Raw genomic sequence first — 24,133 nt, forward strand, 5'->3', positions numbered from 1 at the left:
TGTAGTGAGGTGGATGGACCTAGAGTCTGTCATACAGAGTGAAGTAAGTCAGAAAGAGAAAAACAAACACCGTATCCTAACACATATATGGAATCTAAACAAACAAACAAAAAGGTTATGAAGAACCTAGGGACAGGACAAGAATAAAGACGCAGACGTAGAGAATGAACTCGAGGACACGGGGAGGGGGAAGGGTAAGCTGGGATGAATTAAGAGAGTGGCATGGACTTATATATACTACCAAAGTAAAACAGTTAGCTAGTGGGAAGCAGCTGCATAGCACAGGGAGATCAGCTCGGTGCTTTGTGACCACCTAGAGGGATGGGATAGGGAGGATGGGAGGGAGACGCAACAGGGAGGAGATATGGCGATATATGTATATGTATAGCTGATTCACTTTGTTATACAGCGGAAACTAACCCAGCATTGTAATGCAATTATACTCTAGTAAAGATGTTTAAAAAAAAATGTGTTGGCTTGCAGAAACTAACACACCATTGTAAAGCAACTGTACTCCAATAAAGATGTTTAAAAAAAAAAACGTGTTGGCTTAAACTCTCTATAGTTACACGTATTTTTGTGGGCAAATATATAAAAAGAAAGGTAAGCAAATATGAGATCATATTTTGTTTTGTAACTTTGAGTAACAAGTTCTGTGATAGGAGATAAAAAGCAAAATGAGTAACAAATTCAAGCAAAAGAAAATAAGCACTGTCTTCTTAAGTCAAAGTTTTGTCATCATACTTTCAAAAATCTGCCACAGCTATCTTTATTAACTGTGTAATCCTACTTGGAGCCAGGGGTAGTAGCTATTATAATCTTTGAAAGTAAACTGTTTATCTGTGAGCGATGAACTGTCCACCGTGAGCGATGAACAAATGCCGGCGCTTCCCAAGAGAAAGGATGCCCCTCAACCGCCTTACACAGTTAAAGAGGTGACTAATCTCTTCATGGAAAACTCTGACATTCACCTTCCTTTACGTGGCACCCAAAAGCTTAATTTGTCTCAGATGAAAACGCTGCACAGACAGGTAGAATCCTAATACCAAACTGAGTCATAAAAATGACTAAGGAAACGTTAGGACTTTTCCCCACACAGCTGCTTTGCAGTGCTGTGCTATGAATCAGACAAGGTATCTGAAGAACACTCCCACACACACGTTCACTTATTTAGCAGTTTATAAAACAGTCATCAAAGAGGGTATTCAAGAAACCTAGACGAAAAGCATCCAAATTCATGAAAATGTGGTTAGTGACCCAGATACCAGTCTTCATGTAAACAATATAAGCAAATAGTAAAGAATAATATGACTCCAAACCGACAGTGTTAAGGGAAACTCACTCCGGGAAACTTTGGGAAAACTCACTCCATGTGTTTCTAATTGAAATTTTTAAACTGGAACTCCATTAGAACTTGATGGAAAAGTTACTCATACTAAACTCACACTAAAAAATATTTTTTTTACCTCCTCTATACTTTGTCTCCATATGATCTGATAAAAATAGTCATCACTGGGTTCAAATCTGAAAATTAAATGTGAGCTCTAGAAGCACTTCAGGCTGGCAGAACACCCAGAGATCATGAAAATATCCAGTAGACCTGAAGAGATTGTAAGCTAATTGGCCTGAAACCTCTGCAAACTGCATAGATACAGAATATCAGCGGGCACAATAAGCACTGGATCAAGAAAGCAGCTCCCAAAATGGTAAAATGCAGGACTTACCCTTGGTTATTACTATTCTTGCTTGGAAATTAACAATAGCTCACACTTAACCTACTGCTAGGTAAATGGTTTTTAACAAGGGTTCCCACATTTTCATTTTGCACTGAGGCCTGCAGATTATGTAGCCAATTTGGTCCTGTTATGACCATTCAAACCCTTAGATCCAGCAAGACCTAAAGCCAGCATCAACCTTAGGCCTCCCAGTTACCTGGCAATAAAGAGCCTCTTTTCCTTTGGCCAGTCTGTGTAACTTCCTCTTACAACCACAGGGCCCTGCTTAACTCTGCCTCAGAGTCCACCCTCTCTCGCACCACACCCTGCAGACGCCCACTCCACTTGGCTCCAGCTGCGTCTGCTTTATCCTCCAGTCAATCGATGTGCTCACCAACATCATCCTAGAAGTCCTAGCTGATCCCCTGCCCTGAGAGTCTAGACTTCCCTCAGAAATACAGATGAATCAAGTTCAATCTTCTGTGTTTACAAGACTCAATTGTGCCAACAGGGTCAGAAAGGTGTGAAAGATTCATTCATTCAAAAATATTTTTTGAGTATCCACCATGTACTAGGCACAAGAAAGAATAGAGGGCTTCCCTGGTGGCGCAGTGGTTGAGAGTCTGCCTGCCATTGCAGGGGACACGAGTTTGTGCCCCGGTCCGGGAAGATCCCACATGCTGTGGAGCGGCTGGGCCCATGAGCCATGGCCACTGAGCCTGCGCGTCCGGAGCCTGTGCTCCACAATGGGAGAGGCCACAACAGTGAGAGGCCAGTGTACCGCAAAAAAAAAAAAAAAGAAAGAATAGAAAAGAAACCTTCTGGCACCTGCAACTGATAGCAGAAAACACCCTCAGAATGCTTCAAATTATTTGTGACCTTCCTTCAGGAACAGATGGGCAGAGAATCTTAAAGTGTGGGAAAGGGAAAGGAGCTGATCAAACGCCAGATATGGAAGGGATGGAAAAGGGAACACTCTGGTCTTCCCTGCTGTTTCCAGAAGAAACCAAGAAGTACCCCTGGAGGGTTACACAGGGCACCATCCACCCCTGAATGTCTGCATTCTCACCCCTCAACATCCCCAGACCTGCCTACAGAACCTCTGCCACCCCACTGGGGCCTGGAGCCTGGAGCCTAGAGGAGAAGAGAAATTGATTTCCATTCTTACATCCTGGCCCCGCAGGCCCACAAGCCAAGCCCACTCTACAGGTATACCTGCGTTAAAACAGGTCAGAGAAACTGCTCTCCTGTTTTTGAAAAACCATCAGGAAAGGAGATTTCATAAGATCACAAGATCAGAGAAGCCCTTCAAAGCCATGTGTTATACCACCAAGCTGAGTGATGAGAAACATCAGGAGAGATGAAGGGGAACCTGAAATGTATTCAGATCCAAAAAAAAGAGGCTTGGCCAAAAGCACTTGTAATATCAGCAGTATTATGAGATGATCACCGGCAATAAAGCAGAAGCCGACAGTCGTGTGCTTGTCCAGGTACACACTGGAAAGAAGATACACACTGGTCCTCTTTGGACTGACATATTTAGGAACTCAGAGCTGTGGGTGAGGCCATCCTGTTATGGACACCACTTTGTAGCACGGTAGGTACCTTCTGTAAACAGCATCCTTGGAAAGGGTCCTTAGAGGACCTCATTTGGGTGCCCTCAGCTAAAGGCTAAAAACATAATAAATGTAAGCTGCTGTCTTCATTACCCACAAGTCCCCCTCAATAAGAAAAAAAAATTGGCTTAGAAGAAAATTATTCAGGACTATTTTGACAATCTGGTTTTATGATTCAGTGATCCAATATAGGACTTGAATGAAAGGGAAAGATTATCAGAGGATGCTTCAGAGCCCTTATGATTTGTAATTTTATTGTTTTTAAAATAAAATGTTATGCTGTCCACTTTGGCCACAGAACTTACCCCTTTAATCTATGAGGGTGCCTTATTCATCTACTGCAATGGTATTCTTCCTCTTCAATAAAGACTTACGGTTAAAGCAAATCCAAACCCTCCAAAAGTGAAAACCCCTTTTCCAGCCAAACTGTAAAAGTCAGCACCATCCATTACCTGAACGAGAGGTTTTCCCACCAACAGACTCCCCAAGTCCAAGTTCTCTCTATCCTCAAAAGCCATTTCAAACAATTTCTACTCTAATATTCCCCCAAGGGAGAGCAACGTCCTTCCCTCATAGCCCCACTACTCCAGACTGGGAGCTACTTGAAGGTACAACCATGTTTTATTCATGTTTGCATTTCCAGTGCTGGGAAAGTGGATGACACATAGAATGTGTTCACTAGGTGCTCGTTACATGAATGAATGAGACTTGGGGCTGGGCTGCTCTTCCGGCATCTGCACATTCTTCCTTGTATCAATTTTCTAGTGGTACCTAACAAAGTATCACCATTTCAAAGGCTTATAACAATACACATTTATTATCTCACAGTTTCTATAAGTGAGTAGTCTGGGCACAGATGAACCCAGTCCTCTGCTTCAGGACCTAGCTCTTCACAAGGCTATAATCAAGGTGTCAGTGGGGCTGCAGTCTCATCTGAGGCTCAAGTGGGGAAGAATCTACTTCCAAGACCATTCAGGTTTTTGGCAGACTTCATTTCCTTGTGTCTGTCGGACTGAGCACCCCAGGTTCATACTGGCTACCAGCTAGAGACAGCCCACAGCTTCCTGCCACATGGTCCTCTGCATAGGCAAGCCACAAGCCCAACAGGGCAGCATACTTTTTCCAAGCCAGCAGGAAGTCTCTTACTCCAGTTGGCTAAGATGGAGTCGTATATAACACAACAAAGTCAAGGAAATGACATCCCATCGCCTTTTGCATATTCTATTGACTGGAAGCAAGTCACAGGTTCTTCTCACACTCAAGAGGAGGGAATTATACAAGGGTGTCACCCATCAGGGGTTACCTTAGGGTGTGTCTGCCACACTCCTAGTATTATGGTCATCTTGTCCTTTCCACTAGACTGTCAGCTCCACAGAGCAGGGTCTTCTTAGCCCATAACACAAGGCCTTCTATATAGTAGATAATTTATAAAAAGTTTAGTGAATTAAAATGAAAGGTTAGCAAATGTAAGATATAGGCCTCTAAGGACATATACAGAGAGATAACTCAGCTATAAAAATGTTAACAGTTGTTTTAAAAAAAAGGGGGGTTACCCATCTAAGACAGAAGGAGTGAAAACTAATTTTTTTTAAAAATTCATATTTTAAGCCATTCCTGAAGTTTGGGTCTTTTCAAAATTTGAGCACCATTTTCTAGCATTATGGCCTTGTCTACATGATATTCAAACATTTGAATGTTTTATCAAAAGTAACATGTAGGTATTTGGAAATAACTAGATGTTTGGGAAGAAAAAATAAAATATTTACTTTTAACCACATATAACTATTACCACAGTAACTGATGATTTAAATAAGGTACCTTCCCCCCCAAAAAACTTTCTATTTGGAGAAGAAATAAATATTTTTTAAAAACCTAATTTTTCTTCCATACACAGATAAAGTGTTTTTGCATTCATTATTTTGCAGGAAAAAAAAAAAGATATGTGTTGGGGAAAAACAGTCCCTATTTCACAGGACAAGCAAAGCAACTCCTCATTCACTCTTTCTCTACAAAGTTTCCTAGTCTTATTATAGGCAATTCTTCTCCTAAATACACATCTCATAAAAGTGTGTGTCATTGCTGAAATTCTCAACTGGTCAGTTTCCAAAGATCTGATGCATTCCTCCAGTGACTTCTAGGAATGAGTCAGCAGGACCCCAAGGAATGGCCAAGCTACTCTGCCTTGTCCATTCTCCGTCTGAACTTCCTTATCTTCACACGAGAAAGCTTTGTCCCTGCCAATGCCGAGGGCATGTTCTGGACCACAGCTTGCTCTTCATTTCACTTCTAAACTATCTTGGAAATGAGTAGCAGCACCTGCCTCCAAAACAAGATGTCACATTCACTCCTGTTCCTTTTATTTATTGTGTAATACCTTTCTCATCATTCCTTGCCTGTGACATCTTTTATTTCAGTATACCCACTTTAAACCCAGGGTCCTCAAGCTTCCATGTGGATCAGTCGGCTGGGTGCTTGTGAAAACGAGGGTCATGGGTCACCCCTGGGGGTTCCACTGTGGTAGGTCTGGGGTGGAGCCTCATAAACTGCATTTCTTTTTTTTTAATTGGAGTATAATTGATTTACAATGTTGTGTTAGTTTCTGGTTTACAGCAAAGTTTTTCAGTGTGTGTGTGTGTGTGTGTGTATATATATATACACACTACATATATATGTGTGTATATATATATATATATATATTCCTTTTCATATTCTTTTCCATTATGGTTTATTAGAGGACACTGAATATAGTTCCCTGTGCTATATAGTAGAACCTTGTCATTTATCTATTGATATTTTATATATAGTGTTTGTATCTGCCAATCCCAAACTCCTAATTTATCCCTTCCCCACCCTCTTTCCTCTTTGGTAACCATAAGTTTGTTTTCTATGTCTGTGAGTCTGTTTCTGTCTCCTAAATAAGTTCATTCCCACAACTTGCATTTCTTATACATCCCACAGGGGGTTGTGAGACAGAGGGGATCCATGCACCACACAAAGTTGATAACTGCAGCTCTGAAGAACATGAAGAAGTGATTTCAGCACTGTCCACAGTAAAGAACAGAACTAGGAAGGCCCAAAGGTACAAAACTCCCGTTCACTGGATGGCAAAACGGCTTCTCCAAGTCTCCTCGGTCACTGTGCAGAACAGGCTGTGTGTCAATGTGCACAGCTGCATCTGCTCAGGTCCAGAATTCCCACCTGAGACAAGGGAATCGCTCCATTCCGTTGGGAAGGGGAGAAAACACAAGCTTCTAGTCCCCAAGGCCTGGAGCCCAAAGGAGCCAATTTCCCTGTACTCCTTCTCCCCCTTGGATGATCAAGGAGGGGTGCTGGGGGGGACACAGAAAGGGAGGAGGAGATGGGTTTAGCCAGAGTAGTGGTTCTCAAACCACAACTATAACGGCACCCCCTGGAGGGCACATTAAAACAGAGTGCTGGGCCCCAACCTCAGAGTTTCTGCTTCAGCGAGTCCAGGGTGGGGCCTGAGAATCTGCATTTCTAATGAGTTCCCAGGCAATGCTGCTGCCCCTGGTCCAGGGACCATGCTTTGAGAATCCCTAGGTCTATGAAGTGCCACTCAAGCAGTCTGTATTATAGGAAGGGATGGGGCCATTTTACCAGAGAAAGAGCCTCTAGCACTCAACACTGAGCATTAAAAACTGTCACCCAGGGAGGTTTGTTGCAATATACATTCTCTCATAACAAAAGGAACAGCTTACTGACATAATCTCGGTAGCCACTGAGTTAAATGAATTTCAGCTGGTCTTTTCCTCAAAACAAATGTGACTTGTAATGCTTATTAATCAAGCAACTAAGGGTCTATTGTATATGCAGAACCACTGGGTAGGCCAACTTCCCAAAGGATACAAAGTAAAACAAAAACAGGGTCCCTGACTTTAATTTATCATCTGCATTATTTCACCTCCAATTACTGAGAAATTTTGGACTAAAAACATAACCTTTTCACTATCACAATAAGAAAGAAACGGAGCTTTCTCAAAAGAAGAAATCTTCGTCTTTGCTTGCACTCTACTTTTAGGAGAATAAAACAAATTACTCGTGCATGTGGATGGGGAATTAAAGTGGAGAGTTAGGTATTTTTGCTTATTTTCAAGCCAACTTCCAGGATGTGTCCCCAGAGACCATAAACGGGATGATCAATGTAAAGGTGTGATATACAAGATCTGACCCCCAAAACTTACTGAAATACATTAAGCATTCTAATTTTCTTTTATATATATATATTTTTTTTAAAAAAAATATTTATTTATTTATTTGGCTGCACCAGGTCTTAGTTGCATCACGCGGCATCTGCGTTGCCACGTGCAGGATCTTTAGTTGCAGTATGTGGGCTCTTAGTTGCGGCATGCATGCGGGATCCAGTTCCCTGACCAGGGATCAAACCCAGGCCCCCTGCATTGGGAGTGCGGAGTCTTAACTGCTAGACCACCAGGGAAGTCCCAAGCATTCTAATTTTCAAGAAAAGAAATATACCAACACATTACAGAAAAAAAGTTTTCACCAACAATTGAAAAGTTTTCACAAAACAGCCAGAAAAACTTTATTAATAATATCACCTTATGTTTATAGGGCTCTTCTGTGAAGAATGGTCATGAACCTCATTTTATTTGCTCTTAACTGCAAAGGGTGGTATTAACCTCATTTACAAATAGGAACAAAATCTCCCAGCAGAGGCTACCTTTGCACCTATCTCGGGCTCACCCCACCAACAATAAGTTAGATGGGGCGGAGGCACTGAAGAAAACTTCAGAACAGAATTCAAATGTATTCCAAAATTTTACACTCTTACTTTAACACATCCTAACCGCTCTCTGTGAATTTTCTACAAGCACAAGATTGGGATTTTTATGTTTAAAGTTTTTTAAAGGATTTAACATTTTATTTTTTATTTAGTACCATGAGAAGATCCCCCCTAGTTTGCTTTTCAACACAGCAGTGACCAGAGACTTTTTTTTTTTTTTTTTTTTTTGATCCTCAAACTTCCATCCTAAGTCTTGGCCTCATGGCTCTGGTGAGAGTGTCACCTTCTGCCAGAGCTCAGCAGAGGCACAGAGGTCCAATCAGCATGGGGCTGGTCTGGCCATCTGGGTACAATGCAGGCAGTTAGACTGCAACAGTAATTTATGTATGGCCTTGGGTACTTCACTATTCTATATGCAGCTTTTCTCATCAATAAAAATTAACAACAAAGGTGATTCAATTTTCTATTTAAAACATTATTTTTCAATTAACATTCAGAAATCTGTTGCATGTCTTTACACTAACAATGAAATATCAGAAAGGGAAAGTAATAAAGCAACCCCTTTTAAAATCACATCCAAAAAAAAAAGTACTTAGGAATAAACCTAAGTAGATGAAAGACTTATACATTGAGAACAATGAAACATTGAATTGGAAGAATTAATACAGTTAAAATGGCCATACTGCCCAAAGCAATCTACAGATTTAATTCAATCCCTTATCAAATACCTATGACATTTTTCACAGAACTAGAACAAATACTCCTAAAACTTATATGGAACCATGAAAGACCCAGAATTGCCAAAGTAATCCAGAAGAAAAAGAACAAAGCTGGAGGCATAACCCTCCCAGACTTCAGACAATACTACAAAGCTACAGTAATCAAAACAGCGTGGTACTGGCACAAAAACTGACATATGGATCAATGGAACAGAATAGAAAGCCCAGAAATAAAACCACACACGTACAGTCAATTAATCTTTGACAAAAGAGACAAGAATATACAATGGACAAGAATATACAATGAAGAAAAGACAGTCTCTTCAGCAAGTGGTGCTGGGAAAACTGGACAGCTGCATGTAAATCAATGAAGTTAGAACACACCCTCACACCATACACAAAAATAAACTCAAAATGCCTTAAAGACTTAAATATAAGACATGACACCATAAAACTCCCAGAAAAGAACATACACAAAACATTCTCTGACATAAATCATAGCAATGTTTTCTTAGGTCAGTCTCCCAAGGCAATAGAAAGAAAGGCAAAAATAAACAAATGGGACCTAATCAAACTTATAAGCTTTTGCACAGCAAAGGAAACCATAAACAAAATGAAAAGACAACCTATGGAACGGGAGAAAATATTTGTAAACAATGAGACCAACAAGGGCTTAATTTCCAAGATGTACAAACAGCTCACGACTCAACAAAAACAACAACAACTCAATCAAAAAATAGGCAGAAGACCTAAACAGACATTTCTCCAAAGAAGACATACAGATGGCCAATAGACACATGAAAAGATGTTCAACATCACTAATTATTAGAGAAATGCAAATCAAAACTACAATGAGGTATTACCTCACACCAGTTAGGATGGGCATCATCAGAAAATCTACAAATAACAAATGCTGGACAGGGTGTGGAGAAAACATCTACACTGTTGGTGAGAATGTAAATTGGTGCAGCCACTATGGAAAACAGTATGGAGGTCTCTTTAAAAAGCAAAAATAGGGTTGCCATATGATCCAGCAATCCCACTCCTGGCCATATATCTAGGGAAAACTATAATTCGAAAAGATACATGAACCCCAATGTTTATAGCAACACTATTTACAATAGCCAAGACATGGAAACAACCTAAATGTCCATCAACGGATGAATGGATAAAGAAGATGTGGCATACATATACAATGGAATACTACTCAGCCATAAAAAAGAATGAAATAATGCCATTTGCAGCAACATGGATGGACCTAGAGATTGTCATACTAAGTGAAGTAAGTCCACTTACTTACTTCCACTTTATACGTGGAATCTAAAATATGATACAGGGCTTCCCTGGTGGTGCAGTGGTTGAGAGTCCGCCTGCCGATGCAGGGGACACGGGTTTGTGCCCCAGTCCGGGAGGATCCCACATGCCGCGGAGCGGCTGGGCCCGTGAGCCATGGCCACTGAGCCTGCGCGTCTGGAGCCTGTGCTCCGCAATGGGAGAGGCCACAACAGTGAGAGGCCCATGTACCGCAAAGAAAATAAAATAAATAAAATAAAATATGATACAAATGAACTTATTTACAAAACAGAAACAGACTCACAGACATAGAAAAGTAGTGCTGATAAATACCAAATCCTGTATTGTGTTTATTCCTTAATAATAAAATCTACTTGCATTTGTAAGTCTCCTATTTATGGCTTTCCACAGCCTACAAGACCTGACAGGGGATGCAGCCCTGTCTCCCTTATCCCCTATTACTCTAGCCTACACTAACAACCCAACAAAACTCACTTCTGGGTCCCTGTACAGGGCCATGCTTAATGTATTTCCCACCCCAGGGCCTTTGTGCTAGCTGTTCTCTTGTCCAAAAAGGCTCTTCCACCAGACCCTTTCTTATCACACAGGTCTCATAAACCACTTCCTTACAGTGACCTTTCCTTACTCCATCCCCCGGCCCCCGGCCCCCATCACTCTCTATCCTCTCGCCCTGTTTTATTTTCTTCATAGAAAATAAATCTTAACACCTTCTGTGTGCCAGTACCTAGCAAACAGGGACTCAGTGAAGTACAACAAATGAATTCATTCATTCAATTAATCATTCATTCATTCATTCCTTCCATAAAAGTCTATGTGCTTACTAGGTACCAAGGATACAAAGATGGTTATGGTGTTGATCAATCCCTCACAGACAGAGCTCACATCCAGCCGGGAAGCACACATCCACAAGTGCACACACACAACAGTGACACACTGTGAAAAATGTGTAAAATAGATAGCTAGTGGGAACCCGCTGTATAGCACAGGAAGCTCAGCTTGGTGCTCCGTGGTGACCTAGATGGGTGGGATGTGGGGCAGGGGGGGCGTAGGTCCAAGAGGGAGGAGATATATGTATACATATGGCTGATTCACTTCGTGTACAGCACAAACTAACACAACATTGTGAAGCAATTATACCCCAATTAAAAAAAAAAGTTAAGACAGAAGAGGATTTGTATGCCCAAAATTCACAAGAATGACTTGAATTAGGTTGGGTGATGAATGGCCCTATCCCCATTCATTTCATTCAGCTTGAAAAAAAATCTGAGGAGCTAATTAATTGATCTGCTTGAAACTTCACAGCTAATGGCAGAGACAGAAGCACTCCCACTCTTGAACCAATGTAGCAAATGATTCATCAAGATGAGGTGGTACCTCTTAGCCGACTTAAATGGCTTTTACAATGAAACATGTTGAAGATGCTAATTGTTAACTGCCCACTTGATATGGTGTTAAATGTAACACATATGGGTGAAAGGATAGAGATTCTACTTTTATTTTATAGTAACAATAATAAACTGAAGTTCCTGCAAGATTGAAAGGGAGATTGGAATTGTTTGGTAATCCTGTAAGAAATACAAACATTTTAAAGTCTACAAAGACAAAGGATCCTTATTATTATATTTTCCTTATTTTATGATCCTCTTTTCCCCCAGTGGCTTTTTGCTGGATACATCTTCTTTCCCCTGTGAAGATTCTCCCTTAATTCATTACCAAAATATACTTCTGAAGGTTCCCCTCCAACCATTTAGTTCTCACCTTTAAATAACGGATGAGTAAATTGACCACATCAACTTCAGTTAAAAACACCTCCCCCCAGGGACTTCCCTGGTGGCACAGTGGTTAAGAATCCACCTGCCAATGCAGGGGACACAGGTTCGAGCCCTGGTGCGGGAAGATCCCACATGCCGCGGAACAACTAAGCCCGTGCGCCACAACTACCGAGCCTGTGCTCTAGAGCCCGCGAGCCACAACTACTGAGCCCAAGTGCCACAACTACTGAAGCCCACACACCTAGAGCCCGTGCCCCGCAACAAGAGAAGCCACCGCAATGAGAAGCCCATGCGCCGCAACGAAGAGTAGCCCCCGCTCGCCACAACTAGAGAAAGCCCGCGTGCAGCAACGAAGACCCAATGCAGCCAAAAATAAATAAATAAAACAAATTTTAAAAAACCTTCCTCTAATTTGTCTTCCCATCCACTGACCAAACTCATCCTTCCTCTGGTCCAGCAGAACCAAGAGCATGTATTAAAAAACCAGCCCATCCATCTCCTAATTTACAAAACACGACATTTCGCAAACTGTTTACTTAGGTCCATGCCAACAATATTACTCAAATGTAGTGGAGTGAAAAAACCACAGGGAATAGTGTAGTTGGCCAAGAGAAGTATTTGGGGATCTAAAATTACAGGGAAAATCATACAACATTCATTTTACTTAGTCCCAAATCTCTATCAGATGATGTTTAGCAGAAAGATTCTAAAATTGGCAGTGAGAAAGGAAAAGCTGTCTTAAAGTTTGGGCCATGCCAGGGTAGCCTTCAGAGAAGTAGGAGGAAATGGAATAAGGTGGTGTGTCCTTGAAAAGCTGTCATAATAAGCAGTGTCTGTCAGGCAAGGGATAAGCACACAGAAAAAATAGTAGAAAGAAAACCAAAGGAGAATTATTGCCCAAAGGTGAGAGGAAACAAAAAAGGAAGTAGATTTCTTTATGTAGCATTTAGAGGATAGTATTTACAACACAGCAAAATCAGAGATGCTGGTTCAATTCATTTCCACTCAATTCAGTTAGCATTTGTACTATGGCAAGGAACAGAGCCTGGGTACTTAAAATGACACAAAGAAAATCCTGCAGGACTTCGCTGGTGGCACAGTGGTTAAGAATCTGCCTGCCGATGAATGGACCAACACAGGTTGGATCCCTGGTCTGGGAAGATCCCACATCCCGCGGACAAATAAGCCTATGTACCACAACTACTGAAGCCCGTGCACCCTAGAGCCCGTGCTCCGCAATGAAGAGTAGCCTCCACTCTCCACAACTAGAGAAAGCCTGTGTGCAGCAATGAAGACCCAACGCAGCCCAAAATAAATAAACTTATTTTTAAAAAGTGTTTGTTAAAGAAAAGAAAGAAAGAAAATGCCACTCCCCAGGAGCTCCACGTTGATGGGGAGGCAGATGCCCCTCTCCCCTGGTCCAGCCACACCCAGAGCAAAGTAAGAGTGAAAACAGAGTGCTCCCAGAGAGGGGAAGAGAGAGCCATGATTTTCACCAGGGGATCTGAGAACACCAAGAGGGGTGTGTAAAAAGCTGAGGCGCCCAGGAGGGAGAGGGTCTAAGCAAGCAAACAGGAACCCCTGAGAGCTCACATCTGTCAAATACTGTTGTGCGGGGGGCAGGGGGACAGCTGCTCTCCGAGAACTCTTTGTATATTACTTCATGCGGTCCCCCAACAAGCCTCTGAATGATGGCACAAACCATCATCACACCTGTCCTCTGAATGGGGTAACTTAGCCTTGCCCCAGCTCTCACAGTCCAAGGTCACATAGTGAGGATGTGTTGACAAAGTGTTAACATCAAGTTAGGTGCCTTGTATTCTAACTCCAAAGACTGAACTTCTAACCACGGACCTATACTGCCTCTAGTTCAGGGCAAGCAAAACTGAGGCCTAGTAAGGAGAGAAAGAGGAGGAAGGCAAGAAAGGCGGGTCAGGTGGGACAGTAACAGGTAGCATTTCCTTCTTGTAACCACATTGTCTTGAGTCTAAATGACACTGTGCACACAGATTCTTGGTGCCCAATGGACTGTGCTTACATGAAATGTTCAATCCTTAATAATAAGCTAGGCAAATTAATAGGTGCACATGAGCTTATACAAATACAGCTCTGATGTATTTTTCCATAAGTACCAAAACAACCAGTTTGTGTCACACCAACAATTTATGTACTATCTTCTCTCCCCTAGGAAGATAGGAAACATCATTAGTAAAACATGCAGTAAGAGCAAGATAACCCTGGTGGCACAGTGGTTAAGAATCCACCTGCCAGTGCAAGGGACACGGGTTTGATCCCTGGTCTCAGAATATCCCACATGCCACGGAGCAACTAAGCCCGGGTGCCACAACTACTGAGCCTATGCTCTAGCGTACGCGCACTGCAACTACTGAAGCCCGCGCGCCCAGAGCCCATACTCCACCAACAGAAGCCACCGCAATGAGAAGCCTGTGCATCACCATGAAGAGTAGCCCCCACTTGCCACAACTAGAGAAAGCCCGTGTGCAGCAATGAAGACCCAACACAGCCAAAAAAAAAAAAAAAAAGAGCAAGATAAGACCATAGTTTCTCCCTTATCTGTAAATTATTGTGCTTAATTATCACATCAGGGTGGTTTTAAAAACATGAGCCCGATGAGCAGCAGCTGGATATATTATTTTCTGCATTTTTGTGTATTTAAAATATTTTATAATTAAAAATAAAATATTTAGTGGAAAAAGCGCCCAATGTGTTCCAAAGTGTTTCAACCTTTTTTTAAAACCACTTTATTTAACCACCTATGTATCATTAACAACTTTGCAAGTGTCCAACTCTTGTAAAAATACATGTATCTATCATTCAACTAACTAAAGAAAAACTGGGTGTAATAACCCTGTATGCAGCCATCTTTGCACGTACTATTTAAAACTGACCTAAAGCAATGTTTAGAGGGCTCCCGCCTTGACAAGTTTCTAAGTGTTAGGCTTGGCCTTCAGATTCCCACACAAAGTGTCATAAATATTGCCCAGGACAGGGTTCCTTCTGGATCACTGTTTCTCAAAAGGTGGGCCACCTCCATCAGCATCACCTGATGTGCTTATTAAATAAAAATCCCAGAGACTGATTCAAGAAAGCAGTTTAACAAACTCCTCCAGCGACCAGCTGCACATTCATGTTTAAGAGGCACCATAGAATCTCTTTAAAGCAGACCAAGTGGAAATGGCCAGAGGTATAACCAAAATCACCAGTGGCCAATTCCTCACATTTTCTGCTCCCTGAAGCAGCCAGAGCTCCTGAATTAGGGAAGAAGCCGCATCAGATTCACAGTCACAGACTATGTGGGAGAAGCGCAACTGAGCCTCTGCCCAGCCACCCCGGGGTCGTTGCTAGGGAATCCCTGACTGCCTCAGGGGTGGCCCAGCTCTGAGCAGCCCACTTCTCAAGCCCACGTGCAGAGCATCTATGGCCTTCTATTATGAGTTGAATGGTTCCCCCCACAAAGAAAGCTATGTTGGATTCCTGATCCCTGGTACCTTAGTTTGTGACCTTATTTGGAGATAGGGTCTTTACAGGGGTAAGCAAGTTAAAAATGAGGTCATTAGGGTGAGCTCTAATCTGATATGACTTGTGTCCTTATAAAAAGGAGAAATTTGGACACAAAGATAGACATGCATAGCGGGGAAATGAGGTTGAAGAAACACAAGGAGAAGACAGCCTTCTGCTAGCCAGGGAGAGAGGCCTGGAACGGATCTTCCCTCACAAGGAACCAACCCTCTCGACACCCTGATTTTGGACTTCTAGCCTCCAGAACTCTGAGACAATACATTTCTGTTGTTCTAAGCCACCCAGTTTGCGGTACTTTGTTACAGGCTTGGGAAATCACACAGTGAATTGAGGCAGTGAAAGCCAGTCCAAAGCAGGGCTGTCAGGAGAGTCAAAGACCAAGACCTCAAGAGAGATGCTGCCACACTGGACGTCCAGGAAGCCTAGGGCAGTAGAAAGAACAATAAACCAAGAGCCACAGAGCTGGGGTGGGGTCTGAGCCCTGCCCCCCATTTAAAAAGGGAGTAATAACTCATGGCTGCCTGGCCTACACTCCCAGTGTGTGAAGGTCAGGAAAATGCTCTCCAGTGCTGGCTTCTGCAGCACATATACTAATACTGGAAAGATACAGAGAAGATTAGCATGACCCCTGCACAAGGATGATTCGTGAAGCATTCCTTTTTTTTTTTTTTTTAAAGTAAAAGAAAGAAAGCGAATGCCCTCCACAGGCTCTAAAGCACTGCACAAATTACCCTCCCCTCATCAGCAGCTTCTCAGCCCCTGCTCTGATCTTGGTCAGTGTTACAAGAGTGGTGACACCGCCCCAGCACTCCTAGTTGCCCTGTTTATTGCTAGGAAGAACTTGGAAGCAAAATCTGCATTTTAGGAAAATTTAATTGAGCTCCCAAACATGTTTGAGTATGTTTGGAATATCCAAGACAACAAATAACAGGCTCAGAAACAGCAGACTCCTGTGGTGGCCAAAGGTCCTTTGAACAAGTCAGGCTTCCTAAGGGCCAAGGGTTCACCGGGCAGAGAAACACTTCACTAAAGCAGGCCGGGCAGGGGCTGGAGGGCGGGGTGTTCAGGTTGGCCCAGGGGCTGCAGGGTTTCACAATGAAGGTTTAAGTATGATCGCAGCCCAGGATTTATGGTTCCTAAATGTTTGTTTTAACCAGTGCTGAGAACACATATTTGACCCAGTGTGAACTTGACCTCTGGGTCCTTCTCCCTTCACCGGGCGGTCTGTGCCGCACGACAAGATTTTCCAGCCGACCCTCCCACCCCTGCTCCCAGCACTGGGGACGGGGCGGTGCTCCCAGCAGCTGCCACAATAAACTTCACTGTGGATCTACTGGCGAAGCAGCTGTCAATGGCCACAGCGGGCAGATGAAAACTGTGTGATCACTCTGGGCCCGACTCCCGAGCTCAGCTAGCACAACACCAAGCCAAGAGGGACAGGAGATGGCCTGAAAGGCCTCTGTCACCTGCAACTCCAGCCACACCCCACACTCATGGATGATGCCCTCGACTGCAGCAACTCTAAGCACCAAGGGTATACGTGACTATGTCCCTTCTGTATATAATTAAGGAAAATGTCTAGGGTTGGCTTTTGGGTTTTTTTTCCCACCCAAAGCACTGTGGGCTGAATGCCAGTGGAAAAGCATTGGAATATCGATTTTCTGTTTCTTGCTAAGGAGAGAACAAGTCATTTGATGTGCCATGAGTTAAGTGAGTAAAAACAGACCCTGCACTCTCTACAGCTGGCTGCATTTCTCCTCTATTCATAGACCCTGGCACATGGTAAAAGCTAAACAGATATCCGTTAAAGAAATGAAAGAACCATCCATGCATTTAGAGAGGGCTTGCCATGTGCCAGGCACCCGCTTTGGATTCAGATCTGCCATCTTTCCTGTTCCATCCACCTTATCCTGCCAACCTGGCCTCACCCTCATCTCCCCTTTATTCTTTTGTGTTGTCTGTTCCCAAGTCCAGTCTCCTCTTTAAAGCTGAGCCCACTGGCAATGTCTCTCTCTGTCCTGTGCTTACCCTGAGAGGGGGACAAAAAGATTGGAACAACCAAGAGGGGGTGGGTTCAGTTTAGACAGAGGGAACGAAATGCAGAAATGGGGACAGGCTAAAAAAAGGTAGCACCTTCCCAATAAATGTGAACCCCTTGGAAAGGGAACAGATGCAGTGCCTTCTCCAAAATGGACATCACTATCAGCAGTCATTCCACATTAATAACTAAAATGCCATATCTCGAGCTGTGATTTCAATTCCTAGAGACACACATACAGAGGGTGTCTGGAAAAGAAGCATTAACATGCAACTGGGCATCTCTATGTAGAGACTGGGTGGCTAAAGCCCTCGGGGCTGCCATTGCGGACACCCACATCCATTCTCTCTGCCCGTGTGGGTCTGCTGCTGTCTGTTTCACATCTCTCTGATTGGCAATTTCAGGTTCGCTAAATCTTCAGTCTTCAGAAGCATTTGCCTATGGCCCATTTGAATTAAGTTTCAATCAACTGAAAACAATCCAGTCTGCCTCGAAGAGGCACCTTGTTTTCCTCACAGGATTAAGCAAACTGAACAACAGAAACACATCCCAACTCTTATGCAGAAATATTTTTTGCATCAACTGGAAAACAGTCTCTATAAACTGAAATTCTTCAGCTAAACCCTTTCAATTATCCTCAAAATAGAATTGACAATTACAAGGCATCCTTGCTGTTGATTTAAATTTAATGTGCACATTTAAATGTGCATACACATTGCATAACTACTACCTTTTTTTAATTTGAAGTATAGTTGTTTTACAATGTTGTGTTAATTATGTATGATGATTACTACCTTAATAAGGAAATTCATGTTGACATGCCATTGGTTTTTGTATTTATTAAGTGTAATAAACCATATCCAAGTGCAATTGTTCAATCTCAGCATAATAAGGAAGTGAGAGAGGAAAGAGACCACAAATAAATTTCTTTTGCAGTCTAAACTTCACTACTATTTACCAAAGTAGTTGTAGTCACAAAAATTGGTGTCAGAATTTTTTCCATTCAATTTATGAATACCTTAGGGGAGTATTTTCCATCTAAACAGCAAGCTTTACACAAAGAGAACTAGAGATACACAAATAATCTAATATTTAGTCTCTTTCAAAGTTCTTTTATAATAAATCATTCTGGGATACAGAACAACCCAGCCTACTTGATTTCTTTTTTCTCAGTAATCAAAGCCAGGCAGGATGGAAGTGACTGGCTTTTTCATTTATTCCTTTTTTTATTCATCTATATTGAGGTATAATTGACAAATAAAAATTGTATATATTTAAAGTGTATAACAATGTTTTGATATATGCACACATTGTAAAATAAGCACCACAGTCAAGCTAATAAACATACCTATCACCACACAGTTAACATTTTTGTGTGTGTGGGTGTAGTGGGAACACTCTAAGATCTACCCTCTGAAGAAATTTCAAGTATATAACACAGTACTGTTAACTATAGTCACACCGCTGTATATTAGATCTCCAGAACTTATTCAGCCTGAGGGACTGAAACTTTGTGCCCCTTGACCAATATCTCCCTATTTCCCCCTCCCCCAGCCCTAAACTACTTTAAAGCTGTAATATAAAAAGGGATCCACATGTACATTCTTTGAAAAGCAGATGATGACAATAGCTGGAGAAACATACATAGGGAAAAAAGAAAACCAAATAATAGATAAATGAGACAGGATTTACTTGGCTTGATTCAATAATAAACTCTAAGACTCCTTCTGGTTTCATCAAGGCTTTCACATCCATCATTCTATTTCACCTTGATACCTGTAACAATCCTAGAAAGTAGTCAAATTTTGGGGATTTTTTGTTTTGTTTTGTTTTTTTGGTCACACCGTACGGCATGTGGGATCTTAGTTCCCCAACCAGGGATCGAACCCACACCCCCCGCAGTGGAAACGTGGAGTCTTATCCACTGGACCGCCAGGGAAGTCCCAGTAGTCAAGTTTTTAGCACAGTCATTTCAGGATGGGAAAATATAAGGGTAAGAGAGGTCAAATGAATTCCCCAAGGCCACACAGCTAGTGAACGCTTGAGGGTTTAAACTCAGGTTTCCTGAACCCAAGGCCAGAGGTCTTTCCTGGTGTCACACTGCTTAGCCATGGACACAAGTTTTGCCACATCAGTGGTAACCCCAGTTGTCCCGTGTGAAGGTATAAGGCTCCCTCATCTCCCTGGCTCTGCATAGGGAGACAAACACAAGACCCCCCCATTGAAACATATCCATCTAACGTATATTACTTTGGATTGAGCACTGACCTAACCCAGCATCATTTTTAAAAACACAACAGTTTGTGATTTTAAAGTTGTGATTTAAGCTTCCAGCATTTGGGCCTGAATTAATTTGTCAGATTGGGCAGTACTGGAAGGCTAATGTTGCATTGATTGCTTAGGTCCCGGTGCTGTCCAAGGGCTGCTTTCTAGAAGCTGGAAGGATAACTTGAACCAAAAGCCGGAAGCATTTGTTATTGGTATCATGAGACTAAGCCAATGGAGCAACTTCCTCTGGAACACTGTATACAGTAACTGTTCAACCCTAACTTTTCTGACTGGTAGCCTTTTGCAGCCTTTCTCTTTCTGGGTCACCAGAGGGCAAACCTGGCTAAACCGAGGCACACTTGTGCCCTTGCCTCCCTCACCTGGAGAAGCAGAAAGCCATGAGGTGATTCCTCAAGATTGGATGTTCTCCTTCTAGAGCATCTTTGGATCTTCTAGAACATCTTTGGATCTGCAAATCCTCAGACAACCTAAGAATGGGGTACTACTCTCTTTTCAGAGAGGGCACTCAACGGCATCATTTGCCAAGTAAACTTCTTTGAAAGTCTTAACACATTCTCTCTAATGGGCATCAAGGAGCACTCGCCATCATCTATAACAACCTGCTCGGTATCTTTAATCTTTACACAGCAATACCCCACTTTACACAGCAATGCTGCTGTCATGGGTGGGCTGTCTGCCACATAACAGGCAAACAACATCATATCAGGTTTTGAGCAGGAGTTACCAAAGGGAGGAGAGGGTATGTAATTGGACCCAAGCAATTGTAAATTCAGGAAAATGGTGGTGCACTATTGTCAAGTGTAATCTAAGAAGAAGTGAAGAATTACGACTTAATCTAAAATGCCTGGGGCTTCCCTGGTGGCACAGTGGTTAAGAATCCACCTGCCTATGCAGGGGCCACGGGTTCAAGCCCTGGTCCAGGAAGACCCCACATGCCGCAGAGCAACTAAGCCCATGCACCACAACTACTGAGCCTGCGCTCTAGAGCCCGCGAGCCACAACTACGGAGCCCGCATGCCACGACTACTGAAGCCCGCGCACCTAGAGCCTGTGCTCCGCAACAAGAGAGGTCACCGCAATGAGAAGCCCGCGCACCGCAACGAAGAGTAGCCCCCGTTCGTCGCAACTAGAGAAAGCATGCGAGCAGCAACAAAGACCTAACACAGCCAAAAATAAATAAATAAAATAAATTTTAAATTAAAAATAAAATGCCTACAACCCTGAGTATTTCTGATCTAGCGGTTTGAGTTCAACAACAAGGAGGCTGATTAGTGAGTTCATGTCTGCCACTACTCCTTGATCACAGCCAAATCATAACCCACCTGGACATTGCTTTTTACAAAACTAAAGCCACTATGCCAAAGTCCTGTTTCTTTCAGGGATTGAAGGCATCTTCCAACAAGCAAGTTCACCAGAATGACTGTAATAGAAATGACCATAATAGATAACTTTTTAAATTCATTCACCAGCATTTAAAAATCCCAACTGTATACAAGACAAATTGCTAAATTTTACTTATTACACTGAATACCAATAAGCAGCTAAAATTTTGAACGATTCTAATCCACATGTTTATGGTTCAAACTCTATGCAGAGAACACATAAGAATGCTTAACTTTTTCTGAATGGAAGTCAGATTTCTTTATTTCCAGTTAGCACCAGACAGAATCAACTCGTCAAGAGGACCCTCAAAGAATATTTTACCTTAATCCTTAATTTCACAATGCAGAGGGAAATATTTTCTGATGTTCTCAAATCTATATGCATCATTAAATACATGTTTCAAAACACTCCTAAGCCTGTGTATTAGCTGGAGAAGCGATGCAGGAAAATCCACTTGTCAGTTCTGAAGGACAGTAGAGTGGTTACCTCCTAGGAAACAGGCCACAAGGATGGCAGATTCTGAGTGCTGTTTTCAGAAAGCTTTAACACTACTGATGTTTTATTCCAGAGCAGGGCCTCCTACTTCCCATTCCCCTCCTACCATCAACTTAAAGAATGTTTTTCATTTGTCGATATCCATGTTTAACTTAATTGTACTGGTTCTGCCATATGGCACATCCTCCAATAGGAATTTCTTTTCCTAGCCCCTGATTCACGGTTGTAACAGAGTAATTAATACCACGGTTGGGTGCAAGGGAATCTTGGATGCACGGCACGGTTTTGTACAATGAATCGCTGCTGGCACGGTTTTGTACAGTGAATCGCTGCTGGCCTTGATACCATCATTACCCTGGCCCAGCCCTTCCTGGGTGGTGATGAAGGCTTCAGATAACGGGGTAGACTGCATCTCAGACATTGCATAGCCTCTTCAAGTGACCCCTGTGGGGTCAGACCCACTTCACCTACTGTGCAGGGCTGCTGTGAACATGGAAACTTACGTTTGGTGCATCTCTGGGAGCCAGGGGCCTTACTCCAGCCATGGCAGCACTGCCCTCCACAGACATTGACCCTGAAACAAACAAAGCAAGCAAGACCCCTGAGTCCAGTAGTAGCGACACTCCCTTCCAGAGAACCCAAGCCTCCAGGGGGGCTCCTGCAAGCCCAGCCTCCTGCTTCCACATTCCTCTGGCTTCGAAACAGGGACCCAGGATGTCCAACCCAAAGCTGCCCAAGCAGAAGGGTAAGGACGGTGTATCAGGGAAGGATGGGAGAACCAACACCTGCATAACCTAGAACTATACAGGAGGGGAGAACAAGGTCCAAATAAGCGGTTTTCTTAACTCCAAAAGTAAAGTAGAGTTAAATGTATTTTGTGTATTATCTGCGCCCACGTTTTAAATTGAATCTGAGTTTCAGAGAGAGGCGTCCAAACAGGAATGAAATCACAACGCTTGGAACCACCCCTGAAGAAAACAACAACAACAACAACAAATAAGCAAAACAAACCCTCCCCCACACTCTCAACCTGTGATTAATGAGGAGGAGTGGCAGGGAGGACGTTTATGAACGCCCAGTAACAGAAACTATCCAACCGAAACTCCTGTCAATGCTAAGACACGCCGCCCCAGGAAAACAGACCCCACAGGTGTAGGGAAGCCAAGCTCACAATTACTAGGATGCTGAAAATTCCAGGTCACAGAACAGGAAGTGGATCTTTACAGGCAGCCCTCCTCCAAACTTTTTTTTTTTCCATTAGCTCGGAAAAAAATTAAACTGAGCTGCAAAGAGAAGTTTAATTGGTGCTGAGGGATTAAGCTGTAGTGACTTCATGTTTACGCCCATCTTCTAGGAGTAGTTTGGTTCGCGCACAGGAGGTTACGCCCCAGGCAGAAATGCCTTTTGTGTTTACCCGCAGCTCAGTAACAATGCGATCGGAGTTTATCCTCAGTCAGACTTCCCCGGCTTCCCCGCACTCCGCTCTTCCCGCCGCGCTGCATGCGAGGCAGGCAGAGGCGGACGGGGAGGAGACAACCCACCGACGGCGCACGACGCCCACGGCCACCGCTGGGCTGCGAGGGGCCGCGACTCCCCGGGACCCCGCGCGGGCGGCGCGCGCGAGGAAGGAGGGAGGGTGTGGGCTTACCCCTGCAGCTGCTGCTTCTGGTGAACCTGCAGCCTCGAGCCCCCGCCGCTCTGGGTCTCCTGCGGCACTTTGGAGCGCACCGCTTGCCTGCCTTGTTTGGCGAACGGGGCGGCCGCCGGGTGACCGCCAGGCTTGGGGTGGAGCTGCCCGCCGGAGCCCCCAGGACGCGCCGGCTCCGGCGGTGGCTGTGGCGGCGGCCGGAGCCCCTGCAGGGCCGCGCCGCCGGGCGGGCTGGTGCGCCGAGTCCGCTCCGAGGGGGCCCCGGCGCCCGCCGAGCTACGGCTGTACCTGGCGTTGAGCGCGACGTTGAAGGTTCGCGGGCGCTGGGGCCCGCCCAGGGGCAAGGCGCCCGCCGCCAGGCCGGGGCCCGGGCGCACCACGTACGTGATCCTCCGCACCCGGCAGTGCACCGAGGACGCGAGCAACCCTGCCCAGAGCAGGAGCCCCCACCTGAGCCAGGCCCCCGCCATCGCGGGCCCCAGCCGGCGCCCCCGGCCCCGGCCCCCGCCCCCGGCCGCGCCGCTCGCCCGGTGCGGCCGCCCGCGCGCGCTCAGGCTCCCCCGAGAACAACCGGGAGCCCGGGAAAGGCGAGGAGGAGGAAAACTCTGTTGCAGGAGAGGAAGTTCTGCGGGCTGCTGAACGGCCCCAGACCCCAGCCGAAAGCGGCGGGGAGGAGGGGGCGGGGTGGGGGTGGGGAACGCGGGGCCCGGGAGGGGAGGGGCGAGGGGCGCGGGCCGCGCAAGGTGAGGGTCCGCTCGCCCCGCCGCCGGCGCAGGGGCTGCCGCGCCCGGGACCCGGCGAGAGTGGGCGAGGGCGGGTGTGAGCGCGCGGGACGCTCAGCG

At 44.3% G+C, this 24,133-nt stretch overlaps 1 protein-coding gene across 4 annotated transcripts in view; it reads right to left on the reverse strand.

Annotated features, from left to right (window-relative positions):
- Positions 1-23,776, reverse strand: part of LTBP1 (latent transforming growth factor beta binding protein 1) — a 424,505-nt gene extending 400,729 nt beyond the window's left edge. For all 4 annotated transcript variants that reach the window (XM_081253652.1, XM_081253651.1, XM_081253650.1 and 1 more), the window contains exons 1-2: positions 23,292-23,776; positions 22,147-22,217 (exon numbers count right to left, since the gene is read on the reverse strand). In XM_081253652.1, the coding sequence (XP_081109778.1) occupies positions 22,147-22,217; positions 23,292-23,761 (541 nt within the window). In that variant the 5' untranslated portion in view covers positions 23,762-23,776. The remainder of the gene's footprint in view (positions 1-22,146; positions 22,218-23,291) is intronic.
- Positions 23,777-24,133: the final 357 nt, after the last annotated feature.

The sequence above is a fragment of the Mesoplodon bidens genome, assembly GCF_964165515.1.
Source record: "Mesoplodon bidens genome assembly, chromosome: 14".
Taxonomy (NCBI): domain Eukaryota; kingdom Metazoa; phylum Chordata; class Mammalia; order Artiodactyla; family Ziphiidae; genus Mesoplodon; species Mesoplodon bidens.